The sequence below is a fragment of the Sorex araneus genome, chromosome 6, assembly GCF_027595985.1.
Source record: "Sorex araneus isolate mSorAra2 chromosome 6, mSorAra2.pri, whole genome shotgun sequence".
Lineage (NCBI taxonomy): Eukaryota > Metazoa > Chordata > Mammalia > Eulipotyphla > Soricidae > Sorex > Sorex araneus.
This window is the reverse complement of record NC_073307.1, coordinates 45,347,339-45,367,949: the sequence shown is the minus strand read 5'-3', so window position 1 is coordinate 45,367,949 and position 20,611 is coordinate 45,347,339. Positions and strand designations below refer to the sequence as shown.

Below are 20,611 nucleotides of genomic sequence, written 5' to 3'. Positions count from 1 at the left end.
CTGATCGTTGTCACCAATCTATAAGGAATTGGCCCACCAGAGATGTGATTGGCATTCATCTCTATAAGTCCCATCTAAAAAGTGCAGGGCTTACACACACTGAAATGCAAACTCACACAATTAGTTACACGTGGGGTCTGAGATTTGCTAAACCTAATTCCAAGCGTAAGTACGATCGGTGTCTCTAATCTGACACAGTGAAATTTATATACATTTGTGGCTTTATGAATCAAAAAGAAAAAGAAAGAAGAGGCCACTGAAGAAATAACAACCAAAAGTTCTGCTGCTTCTTTATTTGTCTCTCTCAATCACAGATACTGAAATATAAAACAAAAATGTTAGGACCATAAAAGCAATTATTTATACCACTAGTTATCCTGAGCTGTTTAACTTATTTTGCTGTAGGAATCAGGCTAAGGGCTATATATGTGTTACCTACATCATTTAATTCTTGCATCCTTGTAAAATATAGGGATTATTCTATAATTTTTAAGAAAATAAATGCTGGAAGGATTCATTAATATAACCTAGTTCCTAAGTGAAGAGAGAGGCTGAACTAAAACATATCCCAATCCCAGAATCTGTTCTACCATAAGCGACAGTGCTGCTAGAGAACAGAGTAGAATAGTGGGGAGGAGGCTGCAGAGAATGGTGATTAACTGATATGATCTTAGACATGCCTCCAGGTGCCCATAGAAATAAAACACTATCCCTTTAGTTAATTGAGTTAACTTACATGCATCTCCAGGAAACGTGGCCTTTCCCAAGCACTACTATTTCATATCTGATCTGGGAACGCTCCTTTACACTACTGACTCCGTTTCATAACTTGGCTGTGATTACCATAACCTCAGGAATCTACTATAACATGCTCTAAAACTTAGTCCTTTCTTTTCCATGAGTTTCAAGAAATCAAAATCACACTTTGACACTGAGATTTAGATATACCCATCCCAGGTATCCTGACTACCATCCACAAAGTCAACTACTAAACTTCTAAAAACACCTGTTTGCATTCTTACATTTCTGTCTTCAGAAAATATCCTACCTCTTGTTGCAAGTGTCTTTGTTTTCATTCAAGACGTTGACATATACCTTTGCTTATTGCTACCCATCTCCCAAGTCCCTGTAGTGCCTCTTCAGAGTCTCAATTGATGAGCCATTTAATAGGTAATGCAACATGAAGTTAGAAAATGTAAAGACAGAGTGAAGATACACGCCGTATTTGCCCTCTTATTGCTTGTATGGCCATACAGAGGTCACTTAGCCTCCTGGAGTCTCACTTTCTTGATTACTAATGTTAAGAATGTGAGGAATTTGTTTCACATCTTAATTCTAAAACTTTAGCACTGCACCTAAAAAACTTTTAGTGGATTCATGGGCAAATGGTCCATAATGAGCAATGAAGAATAACCTATCTAGAAATATGATAGTTTCCGGCCCACATGGAACAGCCTTGCAAACTCCCCACGGTGTATTCATATGCCAAAACCAGTAACAATGCTGGGTCTCATTCCTCTGACCCTGAAAGAGCCTCCAATACGGCACCATTGGGAAAGACGAGTAAAGAGAGGCTGCTAATATCTCAGGGGTAGGACGAATGGAGACATTACTGAGACCACTCGAGAAATTCAACAACCAATAGGATGATGATGATGAGGAGGAGGAGGAGGAGGAATATGAAAAAAATAAGTTTCCTCAGACATATCTGAATGTGACTCTGGAAGGCCCCAAATACTGTTGTGGGGGGGTGGAGGGTGATAATCCGAGAACAGCTATGCCTCAATAGTACCACATCCTCTGGGCCTAACACTGGGTCAAATATCACTGGGAGTTTCCCCTGAGCACTTCTTGGGAGGCTCTCTCTCCACCCCTAAATTGAAAATTTAACTTTAATTTTTTGAATATGTGGTTGAACATAGTAGAATTGGACTTTTATTGTTGAATTGATATAAAAATGTTGATTCATAATATTCTATACCTAAAATGTATATAATTTTAATAACATAAAATCCTCTAATATTAAAAATAGAATAGACCAGCAGCTAGAAATATGGCTTAAGTGGTGCCATATACATCCTGCTAATGTGAGGCTTTGAGTTTGAGCCCCAGAAAAACAGAAATACTAAATTTTGTCTTTCAGTTAGCCTGGAGAAAAGGAAGTTTCTGTGGAGAGATTAAGAACAGACAGTTTGATTAGTAGAATCCCTTTAAACCCTAATGACTCTGCGTTTAATGAGGACTTTTAAAAGTTGTATTTGTATAATTGTCTCATAATCAACAGTGAGTCATCATATTAGAATTAATTGGTTCAATAGCAATGTTTAAATAGTAATACTGTTTCACTTATATAATGTGGTCAGTGCTCTAGGTATTTCCTAAATTAAGAATGATAGGTAGAGATCAATGTCTATACCAGTCTTGCTTTTCTTATACCTTTTGCCTCCATTTGCCTCTTTCTTATATACTCCTTGAGTGCTTATTTAATCCATGCCCACTAAGTGTCATACTCTCTCAGTGTTATGAGATGAATACTACTGTCTAGTCACTGACGGTCTAAATTCTAGCTATTATCTAGCACAATGGAGGACTGTGTAGAGAAGATCGAGAGAAAAGGCACACGTGGAGGAAGGGGTGGGAATTTAGAGGACTTTACAGGGGAGATGGCCCAATGGGTTGTTCACATGTTCTACACGAGAGAGGGACAAGTCTGATCCCCTTAGCACCACATGCTACCCTGCACACCCATTCAGAAGAAACCCCTGAGCACCATTGGGTGTAGCCCTACAAGAAAATAAAATAGATTATCCAAAAAAGATTCTTTTTTCTTTCTTAGGCACACAATCTCAGTTGATAAGCAGAGAGGAGCAATATCAAAAAACAAAACAAAACAAAAACAACCACACTCCTGTCATCAGACCCCTTACCTAATCTAAGTTCCTAATCAAAACTTCTGCTATTTCTTTGACTGTTTACCAGGAAACTGCTGAATTAAATTCCTCTGCTCAATCTATGTGCATTTTCCCTCCATTCCTGTTGCTGAGTCTTGCCTTAAATATCTCAGATTTTTTTTTGTTGATGTTGCTTGTGTACTCAAATATTATTATGAGGGCTGACTTTGCAATCACATCACACTTTTTCATCTCACACTTTTAAATGCAGAGGGATGCAGATGTTAGTCTCAAAGGTCTTAGTATTTGTCTGTCTTAAACCTGCTCTAGCTGGTAATTGTCTCTCTCTGACTTGTGTTTCTAAGGACACACCTACAGGGCTCCAGAGTAATCCAAAGGCAGCCGAATCCTGCTTTTCCAGTTCTCCTGCTTACGAGTCCTCCAGGACAGAGGCCTCAAAGCAGCTCCTAACAAGTTCTCAGAATTCAGGCGCTGTCATCTCCCAAGTACAGCTTAATTTTTGAACACCATGCCTCGGATATTTCGTTTCTAGAAAGAAGAATAAATGTGTCTTCTTTGGGAGTCACTTCTCTCGAATGACTCTGCCAGTGGCAGGACTTTTTCCTGAGCCTGTTTAAAATTTCTATTGCTACAGAAAATAAGACAAATCTAAAAAAAAAATAAAGTATTGTTAGCCAATACACAAGAGCTCAAAATAAAGAAACTAAGACCCAGATGAAATAGCCAGTCTGAAGTCTTGGTCCCAAGCAGTAAGTGACTGAAAGTTGATCTGAGCCTCACTCTGAAAGCAAGTTCCTAACCCATAAAAATAAAATGGTTTCAGAGTTAAAACATGCCCTACAGCCTTCTTGGAAATGTGAACCTGATTTCTTGGGCGCCAAACTAGAAACAGACCTTTCAGAAAAGTAACAAAGTTAATTCCTGAGTGTCAGGGAGGGGGATGCAGTGTGGCTGTCGTTTGTTCTCCGCTCCTTCAGCAGAGGGAGGCTTCGGCAGCATGACCATGATGCTTGCCCAGTGAGGTTAAAGAGGATTACACCTCTGTAAATCTTGACCCAGGTGACTCTGAAAAATTCTCCCAAGGGGCTGGAGCGATAGCACGGCAGGGAGGGCGTTTGCCCTGCACTCGGCTAACCCAGGTTCAATTCCCAGCATCCCGTATGGTCCCCTGAGCACCCCTAGGGGTAATTCCTGAGTGCAGAGCCAGAAGTAACTCCTACGTATCACCGGGGGTGACCCAAAAAGCAAAAAAAGAAAAAAAAATCTCCCCAAATCACTTTATCTGTGCAAGAAGACCTGAATCAATTCTTGCAGCCCAGTATCATTAAGACAGTGGTCTAATTTAGAATAAAACCAATTTTTTTTTTCTAAATTTGTGAAGAAAAATAAAAGTTTTCTGTTTTTTGTTTTTTTTAGTTACTCTTTTGGGCTCTGCCTCTCACAAGCTTTTGGACTCTGAAAATAAACTGCAGTGTATTCTCAATAAATCTCAAGTGTGTTTGCCTGTCTTCCTCCTTTTGCTTAGAATAAATCTGCATACAACACAAAGAATCTTTAATAATACAGGTGACTAACCAAAGAGTGAACACCTATTGAATATTAAAAAATAGATATCACTTTTCATAATGGTATCGGACTACCTACCTTATTTTCCAGAAACTGTATCAAAGTTCATTTTTCCAGCTTCATGGAAATATAATTGGTATAAACATTGCATAAGTGTAAAGGCTGTAATGTGATGATTTGACACATGTATACATTATGAAATGATTGCCACAATAAAGTTAATTAACACGTCCATTACCTCACATAATTACCATTTTTAGTGAGAACTTTTGAGACATACTCTCATCAACTTAGAAACAATACAATATTATAAACCAGAGGGGTCATTATATATGTTAGATCCACAGTACTTAATGGTTTAATAACTGAAAGCTTGTTACCTTTTACCATTTATATTTTTCCCACTACCCATCCATTATAGGGACCATCAAAATGCTCTCTGTTTCTATGAGTTTGAGTTTTATTAGATTCTACATCTTGATCCCATTGGTGGCATAGTGTTTATAGAATACAGTATATAATGCAGCAATTTTTTCCTGACAATTCATAGCATAATTCAGTTTTTACTCAAGATTTCTCCATACTGTTATGAATATCAGGTTTCTTTTTAAACACTGGATAATATTCCATCATATGTATACAGATTAGTTTACATACACTGCATTGCTTTATTCATAACAGATATCCATTAAAGGTATTGATCACAGCTCTTTAGCCATTATCCATATATTTGCTGTAGCTGTTGCAATCTTGGGGGCCACACACACAGTGATGTTAAGATCCAGGGGGCCGTGTATGCCAGTAATTAAACCAAGAATCTCACATACACAAAGCATATGCTCTACCACTTGAGCCATATCCCTGGACCTGTTTTTATTGAATTATTTTTAGTACCTTTTATACTCTTGTCCATACGGATTGCCTAATTGATATTTCTACCAACAATGCACAAAGGGTGCTGGAGAGATAGTGAGGAGGTCAGGCAAGTACCAGGGTCCATCGCCAGCTCCACAACTCTGAGCTCAGAGATCACTCCTGGTAGTGCTCAGAGGACTATAAGGGGTGCCAGAGAGCAAACTCAAGGCAACCATGTGCAAGGCAAATACCTTTGTACTTTATTAGGACCTGCAAAACAGAACATATCTGAAAGTGCAATTTCAAATCATATCAAATCCTTCTGCCATGTCCCACTCTGCCAGAGCTGAGCTGTACAGTTCAAATTCCTCTTGTGGTGACTGAGGTTTTCCCAGAACAACTTGCTTTTCGTCTTTTTTCTGCAAACAATCCTCTACTTCTGCACCCAGCCATCTGGAATCCTTGCTCCTCTTAAATTCTGTAGTCAAATTCTTTCCTTAGAGTCTAGCGTTTACTCTGCCTACTATCTACAGTTCCAGGATAGTCACTGACCTGCTCCTCTCTTATTTCAGTTTTTTATCAATAACCTTCTCAGAGAAACGTTTATATTAGCAGTCTGCTTAAAGTAGCATCTTTGCTCATCAGTTCTTATCCCTTTTAGCTACTGCATTTTTTTCATTTTCTTTACTTCATTCTTTTTGCTGCCTATGCCACAAGACACATATTTTGCATCTTTTATTCAATGTTCCTAGAAAACAGTGAATTATTAGAACCGTGTCTGGAAGAGAGAAATCAATAAGTATGTGTTGTCCTCAGTATTCACCTTCTTTAAAATAAAGTTTATACAAACTTTTGGCTAAGGAAAATATAATAAAAAAGAGAAACTGGGCGTGGCTGTGGCCCCATGCCACCCCAGGAAGGGAAAGTTTTTCTTTCTCCCCTTTTCCTTGCCGGGCGGCACGGCGTGGCAACCGCCATCTTATGAGGACCACTAATGGGAGGTACGAGCTTGCAATGATGCAATTTCTGGAAGAAATTTCCCTGGAGTTAGTTACTAAAATACTAAAATACAGAAATCCAAAACCACAAATCTCTTCATTCTCAGCAATGAAAAAGAAATTATGAATGCTTCCTTTTCAGCAGGCCTGATATTGGGGGTGGGGGAACTCCAAACAATAATAGTAAGTTTTTTTGTTGAAATATTTAATGCAACCAAAGTAAAGAGAAAGTAAAGTGAAATTTATCAGCCACACAGGCGGGGCTGGGGAGGAAGGGGGTATGGGAGGGTGGGAGATATACTGGGTTGGTGTTTTTTTTTTTGGTGGTGGTGGAATATGTGCACTGGTGAAGGGATTGTTGTTCGAGCATTGTATAACTGAGACTTAAGCCTGAAAGCTTTGTAACATTCCACATGGTGATTCAATTAAAAAAAATTTTTTAGAAAGATTTATTGTTGTTTAGGTCACTATAATAGGGTTAAAGTTTATGGTATCAATACACAAAATTACTACACATGATCCCATGGAAGTGCCTACAGTCCCACAACACAGTCAGTAGTCTCCTCCAGTCTGGTCTTGCCACATCCTTCCTTTCCCCAACTATTTGGTAATTGACTTTGTGTTCCAATGCCAAGGGTTTGTTTGTCAATGTTCAGTACTGTCTACTCACTTGTTTTGTCTATGTATATCTGTAGACTATGGATGAGTAAGAGCATCTGATATTTGACCTTCTCTCTCAGACATATCTCACAGAATGTTCCATCAATATTACTACATCCTGCATGATTTTGCATTTCGTAAAGTTGCATGGTATTCCATTCTGTGTCTATAACATAGCATTTTTAATAGAACAAAAGGGAACTTCAACATCATGTACCCAATTAGGAAACTATGGTCTGTGAACACTATTGAAACACAATGAAACATTATTTTGCCAGAAAGACAGATGAAATCCTAGGTTTTGCTACAACACAGATGAAGCTAGAGGGTGTCATGCCAACTGAAATAAATCAGAGGGAGGACAAATGCCAGAATATCTCACACACATTTTTTTATTTATTTTTTAATTAGTGAATCACCATGAGGGTACAGTTACAGATTTACACATTTCCATGCTTGTGTTTCCCTCATACAATGTTCGAGAACCCATCCCTCCACCAGTGCCCATTCTCCACCACCAATGAACCCAGTATCCCTCCCACCCCCCAATCCCATCCCCCTACCCCACCCCGCTCTGTGGCAGGGCATTCCATTTTGTTTTTTCTCTCCTTTTGGGTGTTGTGGTTTGCAATAGAGGTCTTGAGTGGCCATCGTGTTCAGTCTCTAGTCTACTTTCAGCATGCATTTCCCTTCCTGAGCGGGATCTCCATCCACACTTTACTTGGCTCACACACATTTGGTACATAAAGAAACAAAAATGGAATCTGATTCCTATTTGAGTCTCTCTGCCATGAGACTCTCTACTATGAGAGACTTTGTGCACATTTGCCCTTTTCCTTTTCTTTTCTTAAATAAAATATCCTGAATTTGACCAAAAATCAATCAATGGAAGTCCACAATGGAAAATAAAATCAAACACATGGAACTGACAGCAGACGTACCAAGCAGGTCAGGGAGAAATGAAGTGGACATTAACAGTACTATAAAATAATCAGCATGAAAACTGGGAAATGGTGTTTGTTTCATAATTCCTGGCCATACAAAAATATATATGAGTAATTAGGAACATGCATTTTCAAACATCAAAAGTAAGGTCACCTCTGGCCTAGGGATGTGTCATAAGTAATATAGCACATGCCTTGTATATTCAGAGTTCTGAGTTCTCCTTGGCTCCCTCTCCACAATCACTTCCAAAAAATAAATAAAATAACCTCTCTCATAATGTATTATGAATATAATGAATTGATTTGCATTTCTCTAATAGTGAGCGAGATGAATACCTTTTCAGATACCCGCTAGCCATTCCTAAGTCTTCTTTGAAGGAGACTTATCTCCTTTCCCCATTTTTCATGGGATTACTGGATTTTTTTTGTTGTCAATCTTTGTGATAGCCCTTATATTTCTTGGATATTAGCCTTTCATCTCATTTATTGTATGCAAATATTTTCCCGTATTTGGTAGTGCATCTTCTAAAGTTAGCATTGTTTGTTTTCATAGAAGTTTCTTTTGTTATGTAAAGGTTTTCAGTTTCATGCAGTTCCATTTTTTTATGTTTACTTTATTAAGAACCTACCAAACTATTTTTCCAAAATAGCTGGACCATTTTATTTTCACACAAGTGGTGTGTGACCAGATTTTTAACATCTTCAGTAGAACTTGATAGCTTCACTTTTATGATAACTTTTATGCTTTTCTATAATGTTGATAATCAGCTTTTTTCTAGCTTCCCAAAAAGAATCTATATTCAAAATCCTCTTAACTCGGGGCTGGAGTGATAGCACAGTGGGTAGGGCATTTGCCTTGCACGCGGCCGACCCAGATTCAAATCCCAGCATCCCATATGGTCCCCTGAGCACCGCCAGGGGTGATTCCTGAGTGCATGAGCCAGGAGTGACCCCTGTGCATTGCTGGGTGTGACCCAAAAAGCAAAAAAATTAAAATTAAAATTAAAAAAATCCTCTTAACTTAAACATTCTCTGTATTAACATATTACATTGCCATATTACATCTATTATTAATCTCAGTGGCACAGAACTCTCTCCCCCAGTCTTCTCTATTTAGCACCAAGAAAGAAAACATGAAACCATCCTTCTTGTAGCATAGGGATTCCTCAGTGGCTAGAATACCTGCCTTGGAAGTGTAAAGCAACAAATACAATCTTTGGTGCCATTCACATGCACTAAACGTGGGCCCTCTGACTCCAAGAATATAAGATGTATAAACGCTGCTGGCAAACACGCAAGTTATAGACACCTTCCAGGTACTATAACCTGAGTGTGTGCAAGCGCCACACCCAGAGTGATACCACATGCCAGTGTCCTGTTATAACTACTCTTGAGTGAGCACTACAACCTGATATGGGACCCCTAGATCAGCACCAAAACCAAATGTGTGACACCTGGTCATTGAAACAGCAACAACAGCAAAGGCAGATTGCTGTAAGCATTAAAGGTGGAAAGAAACTTGATTTTTAAATTAAGGCATAAAACTGTTGTCAGCAAGAAAATTTAGTTATATTTTCCTAACTAACAAATGGTTCCATGAAAAGTGAGTTTGAACTAGAACACATGTGGAGAAAAGAATACTGATGAGATGCAGAGCTAAGGAAAGGGAAAGGTATCTCTTATAAAAAGCCCAGGTTATCTATGCAACTACAGCAACTCTAGACTTTGTAACCCAAGGAAAGACATATCTAAGTCTTCTAAGTAAGGGTCAAAAAAGATAAGAGGAAGACAATCCATGCATCTTTTCATTGCTTTATTCATTCCTTTCAGGGTTCACTACATTCTATGATGGTTGATTTATAATTATATAGAATAACTATCAGCCAAAGTGAAGGGGAGAATCACCCTTATTCCACCTCCACTCTCCTTTTATGCTTCTATCACACCAAAAATGATAAGGCCTCCTGAAAGACAGAAAACACAAGAATGAAAAATAAGGTTAGCTTACTTGTTATTAACCTATTTCCAAAAGTAGACCCTCTTACCAACCTATTTTTGTCACCATTTCCCTGTCAGAAATCCAAAATGGAAAATGGCAAAGTTACCACTGAAACATTGAGTTACATTACTCATTGAAAAGCTTTTTTTGGTAAAGAGAAAGTAAAGCGAAATTTATCAGCTACACAGGCGGGGTGGAGAGCTGAGGGGTGGGGGCTGAGGGGGAGGTTTACTGTGGTTCTTGGTGGTGGAATATGTGCACTGGTGAAGTGTTTGAGCATTGTGTAACTGAGACTTAAGCCCGAAAGCTTTGTAACTTTCCACATAGTAATTCAATTAATTAATTAATTAATTAATTAATTAATTAATTAATTAAAAGCTTTTTTTTGGACATAGGCACACCCTTATTCATTTCTGCACTTTTGTACTTACTGTACTTATGAAAGTATAATAGCTAAAATATGGAATCAACCCATATATCCAATATTAGATGAATGAATTATGAAGATGTGGTAATATATACACAATGAAATACTATGCAACTATAAGGAACAATGAAATCATGCAATTTGCTGCAACATGGTTGGAACTAGAAGATATCATGTTGAGTGTAGTAAGCCAGGAGAAGTTAAAAAAAAAAACACAGGATTTTCTCACATACCTGTGGTGTATAGAGCACCCTTGGCTCCAGAATTTAGGGGAGGAGGACAGACAGGGAAAGAATCAAGGGAGTTCACTGGTGGTGGGAAAGGTACACTGGTGGAGGGGTGGGTGTATGACTGAAACTCAGTAATAAAAGCTTTGTAATGATCTATCTCGCAGATATTAAATTTAAATTTTTTCTTAAAAATGAAATCAAAGAGGAAGGGAATAAGTTGAGAAATGGGACCAGGAACAGGAGTCAGGGCTCCAGATCACCACACTGGTGATGTGGTACAGTGATATAGTTATATCCAAGCACAGACTTAACAACACTGAAAACATGAAATCTAATCTGCAACCACCAACTTTGCAACGTGCCTCTCAAGGTGTCGAGTGGAGCATGGAACAGGGCGTCAGGGATATGGAGTATGGAAGCACTGTTAGAGGGGCTGTTATTGAAATATTATATGCCTAAAACTCAACTATCAATAACTGAGTATGTCACAGTTCTTTAACTAAAAAACTATTTTTGAAACAAAAATTCCTTTTTGAGTATCACAGGACATGGTCCTAGTGCCCACCAACACTTCTGGACCTGAGTATTGAACTCTCCCTTCAGTTGACCAACCATCACCATGACTGGCCTGTGAGTTTCCATAACTCAGAGGGAGGAGCTCTCCACCCAACAAGCTTTGTCTTAGGATCCCAGGGGTTTTATTTAGGTGGTAGATCACATATATTACCCATGGGGGGCTCCTACATTCACTGTGGGTGGTCCCTATAATTAAAAAAATTCATTGTCCAAGTGTAGTTATTGCACTTACTTGATATTCAGGACATGCAAGTTGATATGAATATAAAGAGAGATATCTGTTCACAAGTGGGAACAAGATGGGGTGGGGATGTAGTGATGGGAGTGGGAGTACTCAGAATGACTAAGTCCTATTCTTTAACAACCTAGTCTCACAAGCGGTAGTTACCAGCAGTTTCTTCACAGACTCAGATGCCTCTGGTCCCAGCTCATCCACACATTTCTTCAATCCTGCCACCAGGTGTTCAACAGAAATTCCCAGAGTTCTCAGTAGGTTCCTTAATGGGTCCAGGGAAGGGAGAATTGTGTCCAGAGGTAAGACTTTGTCAACAGGAAGTGGCAAACTGTTGATGAAAAAGGCTGTGGCTGCAGGATTAAAAACAAAAATCCATTTGAGCAGGCACCTTCCCCTCCTGTCTGTAATTCATCTTCTCCTACTGTGTCCTTTCATAGCTGCACTATAGCACCAGTCATCTTCATTTTTTTTTAAGAAAAAAACCTTTTCTTAAACACCATGGCTTACAGGATTGTTCATAATACAGTCATGGGTTTTTGATGTTCCAACACCATTGCCATCATTTGAATGACCTTCCCTCCATCTTTGTTCCCATTTGCTCTGAGAACTCTTGCCTCAAGCTTATGTACCATTGTTCCACTCTCCCTGTAATCTCTCTCCCCCAGAAACTACATATTTACCTTCCTAACTTTATTTAATTTATCTTCAAATGTTACATTTCAAAAAGACCCTATCAGTTATCCTTTATTTTTAGATTTTTATTACAACTACCTAAAATCATTAAACGTTTTGTTTTATTTCTTTTTCTCTCTGAAATATAGATTCCAGGATAACAAAGAATCTAGGTGCATTATTTTACTTGAACTCATGTCTCAGACAAGCCTTGGCATATAGTAAGACTCTCTCTCTACATATATATACACATATACATATACATATATAACTGTGGTTGACTTATAATGGATGTATATGACATGTAGCTGGTTCACAAAAATATGATTTTGAAGCTAAATGAGGTGATACTACACTGAACCTCTACTTCAAGACATGAGTGATCCTACTGGTTCAGAAAACTGTCCTTAACCAATTCAACTCAGTTTGACAAACATAATTGAGCACTGACTTTATACCAATTTGGAGCACCTATTCTAGATGAATAAGGACAGGATTCTCAATTCAGATGACTCACAGAGTCTAGAAAACAAAGTGGGTATATGTGCATGTCACAGAGAGGCACGTGCAGTGCAAATATTATGGATAAAATGTAATGGGAACACAAAAGAAGGGAAGACTAACCATTGGGTGAAAGAATGTTGCAGGAATCTTCCTAGTAGAAGTTTTCTAGAGCTATATCTCAAATAAACATCAGGATCATCAGGTCCAAAAAATGAGCTCTATTTTTTAAAAGAAGAAATATTTTTAACAAAAGCACTAAGATGTTAGTACATATGCCGGATGGTGAAACCTTTTTCACAGATATTTTGCAGCAAAGAATTTCAGAACATGGGGCTGAAGCTATAGCACAGCGGGTAGGGCATTTGCCTTGCACACTACTGACCCAGGTTTGATTCCCAGCATCCCATAGTCCCCCAAGCACCGCCAGGAGTGATTCCTGAATGCATGATCCAGGAGTAACCCCTGTGCATTGCCAAGTGTGACCCCCCAAAAAATAAAAGAATTCCTGGACATGCAAAGAGGGAAAAGAAGAGAAAGGCTGCAAAATTCAAGTGAGGTAAGAGTTTTCAAAGCTTTGAGTGCCATACTAATTAGTCTTTTTTTTTTCTGAGATCATTGAAGTGTTAGTAAGGCTTTTATATAAAACAACTGTATTCCATATTTCTGGATTTAGAAGGAGAAATTTTATATATATAGTGAGTCAGAGAAAAGGAGTAGAGAATGAGCAAAATACATGTAATATATATTTTATACAAGGCACAGTTTGCCTATTGTCTGGAAAGAGCCAGACGCCTCTTGGTTTTTAATGGTTAATTAAGTTGATACAAGACAGATAAACAGAGAAAGTGACAGGAAATTTGAGTGCACAGAGACCCCATGAACATTATTCTTGCAAAATAAACAAAGCAGTTAGTCTATACACAACTAAAGAGACAGTAAACTTGTGAAGTTTTTGTAGCAAGCAAGTAAATCCAGTCTGGTTAGCATAGTTTTCTCAGCCCTTAATTCCCCATCTCTGCCAATAAGGAAATCTCTCAGCTTCCAGTCACAGCATAATACTCTCACAGGAGAGATTTGCTCCTTGCTCTCAGGATGGAGAAAGGTTAGAGTGTTCCTCTTACACTGACCCTCTCTTAAGAAAATTTAATTTTAAATAATTAAAGTACCACTCTGGCATATTTTTATGAAGCCTATTCTCAATCTCAATAGTATATATAAATCTATTGTGTATATAGATGTACATATATATGTATATAGGTATAAGCACACAAGCACACACATAACTACATACATTGTTCTGCTGAATAAAACCCTGAGTACAGAGTTTATTTTCCATTGGAATCTTTTTATTCCTCAATTCATAGAATAAAGAGAGTCTATATATCTACCTTTCGTTCATCTTCTACTATCAGTTTTCCTTACAAAATTCTCTGAATAGGGAAATATGTTTTTCTCTCTACCCACCCTTCTGCTGCCTCCTCTATACATCAATATTATACTAGATAACAAAAGCAGCAAAACTTATAAAGCCACAAATTTGCTCAAAAGTTCAACAAAAGTTAACAAGCCAAAGTTCCATTGCAGCACTTTGTTCTCATTATTTATATCCTGACTTTGTAAATGGTTAGTGCCTGCTCTGGGTGTACAATTCAAAACTCTCAAAACTTTCTCTGAATGAGTAGTGGCCAGAATTATGCATTTTAAATATGTATTCAAATATAATTTCCATATAGTTAGAGTGACTCCTTCCCAAAACAATATACCCATTTCTGTTCCACTAAGCCAGGTTCTATATTCCACTTGGAAATTCAACTGTTTTCCTCTTTGTACCCTCACAGAGTTCTCTTTTTTTCAAATGAAATTATACATTATAATAATCTAGCATTATAAGGGTTTCTATAGAATTCACATTACCTCTGACATACATACCATGAAAACAATTAGTAATGACTAATTCAAGCCAGAGTCATCTTCTGCTTTTCAGCACCCAGCATATTATAGCCATTTAATAAATACCTATTGAGTGAAAAGGCAGCACTGTAGCACTGTCATTCCATTGTTCATCTATTTGCTCGAGTGGGCACCAGTAACGTCTCCATTGTGAGACTTGTTGTTATTGGTTTTGACATATCAAATATACCACAGGTAGCTTGCCAGGCTCTGCCGTGCAGGTGGGATAATCTCGGTAGCTTGCTGGGTTCTCCCAATTAAACTGGGTTGGCCGGCCGCATGCAAGACAAATGCCCCACCTGCTGTGCTATCGCTCCAGTGTGAGTGAAAAGTTAAGTGTAACTATATCTTAAATTGGGAATCAATTTAGAAACATGCCTGACTAGAAATCAAATCAGGAAGGACTCCATATAGTTTCAAAGTCATAAAATTTTTAAATTCTAACGTTTTAAAACTTTTTTGTAAAAGAAATTCAAAAATTTCAACTTAGATTTTAAAATAAACCAATAAAACTATAATCACAGATATTCAACCACAAAATGTGCTTTGTTCACCCCAGTGGGAGTTGGTCAACTTCTTATGTAGAATGAACAGAGGTATTTATATGGGTTCACCACTTGGAATTTGGTTTGGGAGGGCCTCTCAAATTCCTTCTGACTTTACTGCTCACCAGCTCTAAAACTCCCTCTACCATAGTCCCCTGAGAACTTTGGCTTCTTAGTAAGATTCCTTCTAGTAGAAAAGTAGCAAAACCATATATTCCAACTACTTACCAGAGTATGTGCAAATGCTGAGCATTACCAGCCCGAACACAGTTACCAGCTTCATGACAGATAACCTGTGATATTATATTAACCTGGAGTTTAAAACTGAAGTGGAAAACCCAGTGAATCCACCAACCACAGGTCCCCCTGCTGTGCAAAGTACAGCAGTCACTTCACCTCCCAGGCATATTATAGCCCCACTGAGGGGGGAATCATGTTTCAGTCATAGCCACTTGACTCACCCCGTGAAAGACATGAAAGTCACGCTACTTTGCTAAAGAAATTGTAGATCTTTTCTTCTTTCCTCATTTTCCCATGAGAAACAAACCCCGAACTTAAAGCATTTTCAAGGGCCTCTTGCACAAGCCCTTTCAGACATGTCAAAGGGGAGGCAAACAGCTCTAAAACTTTTCCTGGGAGCATGTCAAAAATAGAAGTTATTGTTTCATATTGCGGTTAAAAGGAATAAAAATTTTGTTGTCCTACTGTGTTTTCTATACAGTTTGGAAAACCACCTTACCTTAGAGTTACCCTGTTAGAGAAGTAATTCAGAGGCTACATCCACACTGATATAATACAGATTCAGACGAAAGGATTTGGTGCCACATTTCTCTGGAATCCATCTTTGTCCACCACACCCTCATTTATACACGTGCTATGGAAAGATTTCTTACCTTTTCCAGTGTCTTCCAGTTCTTTGGGGGAACCCCAGAGTATGCCTCCCTGTTCTCTCTCATTGAACAGTGGCTCCGGATCTCTTTTCATCAACAATATTGGTATTTTCGTCTAAAATAGAAATATTAATTAATGGTCCCTTGATATGTGACTTTAGGAAGAAAATTTTACAAGACCCTGTCAACTTAAACTAGTTGACTCATTAGAATATCATTTTTTGAACTATTCTGGCAGTTTGACCCCATGCAATCAAGCAAAATAATAATAGTGATAATAATAATAAACAGTAGCTCATTCCAGTGACAGGAACAATATGCTGACAGGGTTGCACCCAGAACCAGGACTCATACATGGGCCCCAGGATGATCTTACTGTGTGCAGGAGTCATGGAATTTCTTAGAATTGCTGATGCCTCCCATGCCCAGATGGTGAAAAAGAAACTTGAGAATAGTTTCTGCACAACTGAAGAGGGACTCAAAATATTTTTAGGAAATATGCAAAGACCTCTTATGACCCAATATCAGAAACTGTGGCCCCAATTGAAGAAGTGATGCTATTATGAGAACTTGATAAAATATTGCAGACAGAAGATATAACTCTACCAAACTAAGATAAATACTTTCTGTGTCATGTAGTACTTATTTTTGTGAGTTCATGGTTAGCAATTGCCATTTTATTATTTTCCTGCTACTTCATCAACTAGTTTAAGAAGAATACATATTACTGCCTTGTATACTCAATTTTGCCACTTCTATTGTTTTATCTGTCAGAAATTGTTTCTGTTTCTTCAAGGTACTGTCCCAGAGCAGAAACATTAATGTGCCAAAAATCTTTATAGGGCCAAGTTTGTGTAGTACAAAGGTAGAGAGTTGATACCATCCTCCCTTGATCCATTATGACATTTTTACAAAATACTGAAAGAGCCCAGAAGGTGGGGCGTTTGCCCTGCATGCGGCCGACCCAGGTTCAATTCCTCCGCCCCTCTCGGAGAACCCAGCAAGCTACCCAGAGTACTTCACCTGCACGCCAGAGGCTGGCAAGCTACCCGTGGCGTATTCGATATGCCAAAAACAGTAACAACAAGTCTCACAATGAAGATATTACTGGTGCCCGCTCAAGCAAATCGATGAGCAACAGAATGACAGTGACAGTGACAGTGACTGAAAGAGCAGTGTCTTCACCTGTCCTTGGCATTTGTCAGTTTGCTTTCAAATCCATTTCTAATATTTCCCTTCAGTGTTTTGTACTATAGGAAGGCACATTTTCAAAATTGTTTCCAGACTTCTTTGCCACCTGTGTTTGATTAGGATAAACTAGTAGAAGAGTGGAGGGAAGAGAAAGGCTGTTCCTCCTTCTCTGATCTTCAGAGTGTCTGGAGCAATGGCTGTCTTCTCCATGGTCCAGATCCTTTAAGAAAAACCCTTCATCTTAGATTCTATATCGGATCTGAGAACCCACATTTGAGATCTAACATAGATTAGACCCGCCATTTTTCTGACTTTTCTACAATATGGCACTAGCTCCTAAATTCATTCTGTTTGGTCAAGAAACAGTAGAATTGGGGACTGGAGCGATAGCACAGCGGGTTGGGCGTTTGCCTTGCACGCGGCTGACCCAGTTTTGATTCACAGCATCCCATATGGTCCCCTGAGCACCACCAGGAGTGGTACCTGAGTGCAGAGCCAGGAGTAACCCCTGTGCATCTCCAGGTGTGACCCAAAAATCAAAAAGCAAAAAATAACCAAGAAGCAGTAGAATTTAATCATCAGGTGAGCATCCCATGAAGCAGGTACCTTGTGGAGTTAGCCTGCAACCTGGTAAGGACACCAGGACCCTATCCTAAAACTCAGTCAAACCCTAGTCCCAGACAAATCCAGGTTGTTGGCAAGCCTACCTGCAGCATTCTAGCAGCTTCTCTAATCCTGCCAATTTTCAGGTAAATGTTCAATGGAGAGGGTGCCTGTGAGTTATATAAGGACCCCAGTCATGAAGTCCCAGTTAACAGAAGCCTAAAGGTTATTGAAAGAAGCTCTAACTTGACCTACACTGTCTGAATACTGAACCATGTGGCCGCTGGTGTGAGACTTCTTCAACCTCTGAAGATACCAATACCCTCATGGAAATCCACAGTTCTAGGGTATTCCTCACTGCCTCTAGAATATGAATCACTAAGAATGTTCTTATAAGACTAAACATCAAAACTTCATCCCAGAGAATAATGGACACCTACTAAGTCAAAAGAATCAAGATAGGAACCCAGGCCGCCACCGTGATGTGACCCCGGGGGCTGCATGTGTGTGTGTGGCCTCTTTGCAGCTGCACGAGCGTGAATCCAGACCCAGATAAACTACTTTTGGCATGGGTAGCTCCTCGCAGAATGTCTCCAGCCTCAGAACTAAGCCGTGGCCCCATGCCTGCCCAGGAAGGGAAAGGTATTTCTCTCTCTGCATCTTCCTTTCCAGGGATGAAGGGCATGGTGACCGCCATATTATGACGACCACAGATAGGGTTTATAAGCTTGCAATGATCCAATATCTGGAAGAAATCTCCCTGGACTTAGTTGTTAAAGTACAGAAATCCAAAACCAAAATCATTTCTCTTCATAACAGGTCTGACTCTAGTGGGGTACTCCAAACAATAATAGTGAGGTTTGTGTTGAAATATTGAATGCAACCAAAGTAAACAGAAAGTAAAGTGAAACTTATCATTTACAAGGCAGGGGCAGGGTGCGGGATGGGAGGTGTACTGTGTGGGTTTTTTCTTTTTTTTTGGTGGTGGGATATGGGCACTGGTGAAGGGATGGTTGTTTCAGCATTGTATAATTGAGACTTAAGCCTGAAAGCATTGTAATTTTCCACATGGTGATTCAATAAAATAAAATTCTTATTAAAAAAAAAGATAGGAGCCCAGAAGACTATACCAGAACAAGTCAGTTCTACAACCTTTTAAGGCAAAACATTAAGGACACTACAATGCAATGCAGATGTCCAATAAGATTTTTAAAAAACAATGGTACAAGTACAAGGAAGCAGGAGAAGAAATGATAAAACTATAATCATAAGTGACAAAAGTAAAGATTATGGTAGATAATTTTTTTAAACAATCACTGGAAGGCTCCAATGGCAAAGTGCCAACAGTTGAAGAAAAAAAATCAGTTCCAAGATGAGATCCAGAAAACTTTTGAAAAGAACAGAAGATATTTTAAAAGTTTCAAACAAATGAACAACACAAAAAATAATGGCATACTAATATCAGGTAACAGACTTCAAGTTTTAAAAGGGCATGAGGGATCATGATAGTCATCTATTAATGATCAATGAATCAGTGCACCAAAAAAGAACTGACTTTTCTAAATATATATGTTCCCAATGACCTTACATCAAAACATTTAAAACAGATGCTAATAGGTATAAAGGAAAACAATGGCAATAGCACAAAAATTGTAGGATACTAAGCAACAATATAAGAAGGAATAAATGTCCCTGAAGAAAGAAATAAAAGATATGGGCCTTGGGGTTGGAGTGATAGCACAGCAGGTAGGGCATTTGCCTTGCACTCGGCCGACCCGGATCGATTCCTAGCATCCCATATGGTCCCCTGAGCATGGCCAGGGGTAATTCCTGAGTGCAGAGCCAGGAGTGACCCCTGAGCATTGCTGGATGTGGCCCCCCCAAAAAAAAACAAAAAAAAAAAGGTATGGACCTGACAGAATATAGAGGGTCCCAAAATGTTGAGTGCACATTCTTCTCTAGTACATAAGGGATGTTTTCTAAAATAGACCACATTCTGGGTCACAAAACATATCTCCATAAAATCAAGAATATTTGAATCATTTCAGCTATCCTCTCAGGTCCTGAGACTTTGAAAATGAAAATTAATCTTCAATAGAAATGGGGGTGAACTGAAACTATTGAAAATTAAACAACTTATTACTGATCTACCAGTGGTTTAAGAAGGGAATCAGAGAGGAAATTAATATTTCTTGGGAACAAACAAGAGTAAAGATAGAAGCTAGCAAAACATATGGGGCAGGGAGAAAGCATTATTAAGAGGAAAGTTCATCATAGAAACAAGAAAACACCCACATAAACAGTAGTACTTTCCTGAAAATTCTAATCTTAAGGTTTTCTCACCACTACTCCCACCCCACCCCTCATCTCACTGGTTGCACTAAACACATTTAATTTAATTTACATTTAAAATAGGTAGTTAAATTATTCCTATTTTATACTATGGCATGGACTTGATTTTATGAACATGCTGACTAATCTAGCACCACAAAATATTTTAGTGTGTTTGTAAAAACATGTTTTTCAGTTTCGAAGCTCAGTTCTCTTTCACAAGCGTTAAATTGTGACTCCAAAAGAGCAGGACCAAGACTCACCAAGAGAAACATGGAATAATATAGAGACAGAAACATTGCTCCCTTTTACCCCCAAAGTGTTTGTTACTGCTCAAATGTGTTGACTGTGCCGAAGAATAATACTCTAGGAATCTCTTCAGACTCTTACATTAATAGAAATCTGTGTGGTCGGGTGGTCTATCTGGTCTTCTGCCAGTCATACAGTCTTAGCCAAATCCAATATCATCGTCAATAGCTTAAACCGGAGTTTCTAAAACTTATTTGGCCTATTTCCAAATTTT

The 20,611-nt window shown here is 38.6% G+C and overlaps 1 protein-coding gene across 1 annotated transcript; it reads right to left on the bottom strand.

Annotated features, from left to right (window-relative positions):
* Positions 1 to 9,875: 9,875 nt before the first annotated feature.
* On the bottom strand, positions 9,876 to 15,356 carry SCGB3A2 (secretoglobin family 3A member 2). Its single transcript, XM_004618180.2, has 3 exons — positions 15,302 to 15,356; positions 11,556 to 11,752; positions 9,876 to 9,899 (listed from the first exon to the last, which is right to left on the bottom strand). The coding sequence occupies exons 1-3, from the start codon at positions 15,354 to 15,356 to the stop codon at positions 9,876 to 9,878; spliced, it is 276 nt and encodes a 91-aa protein (XP_004618237.1).
* Between the last annotated feature and the right edge of the window lie 5,255 nt (positions 15,357 to 20,611).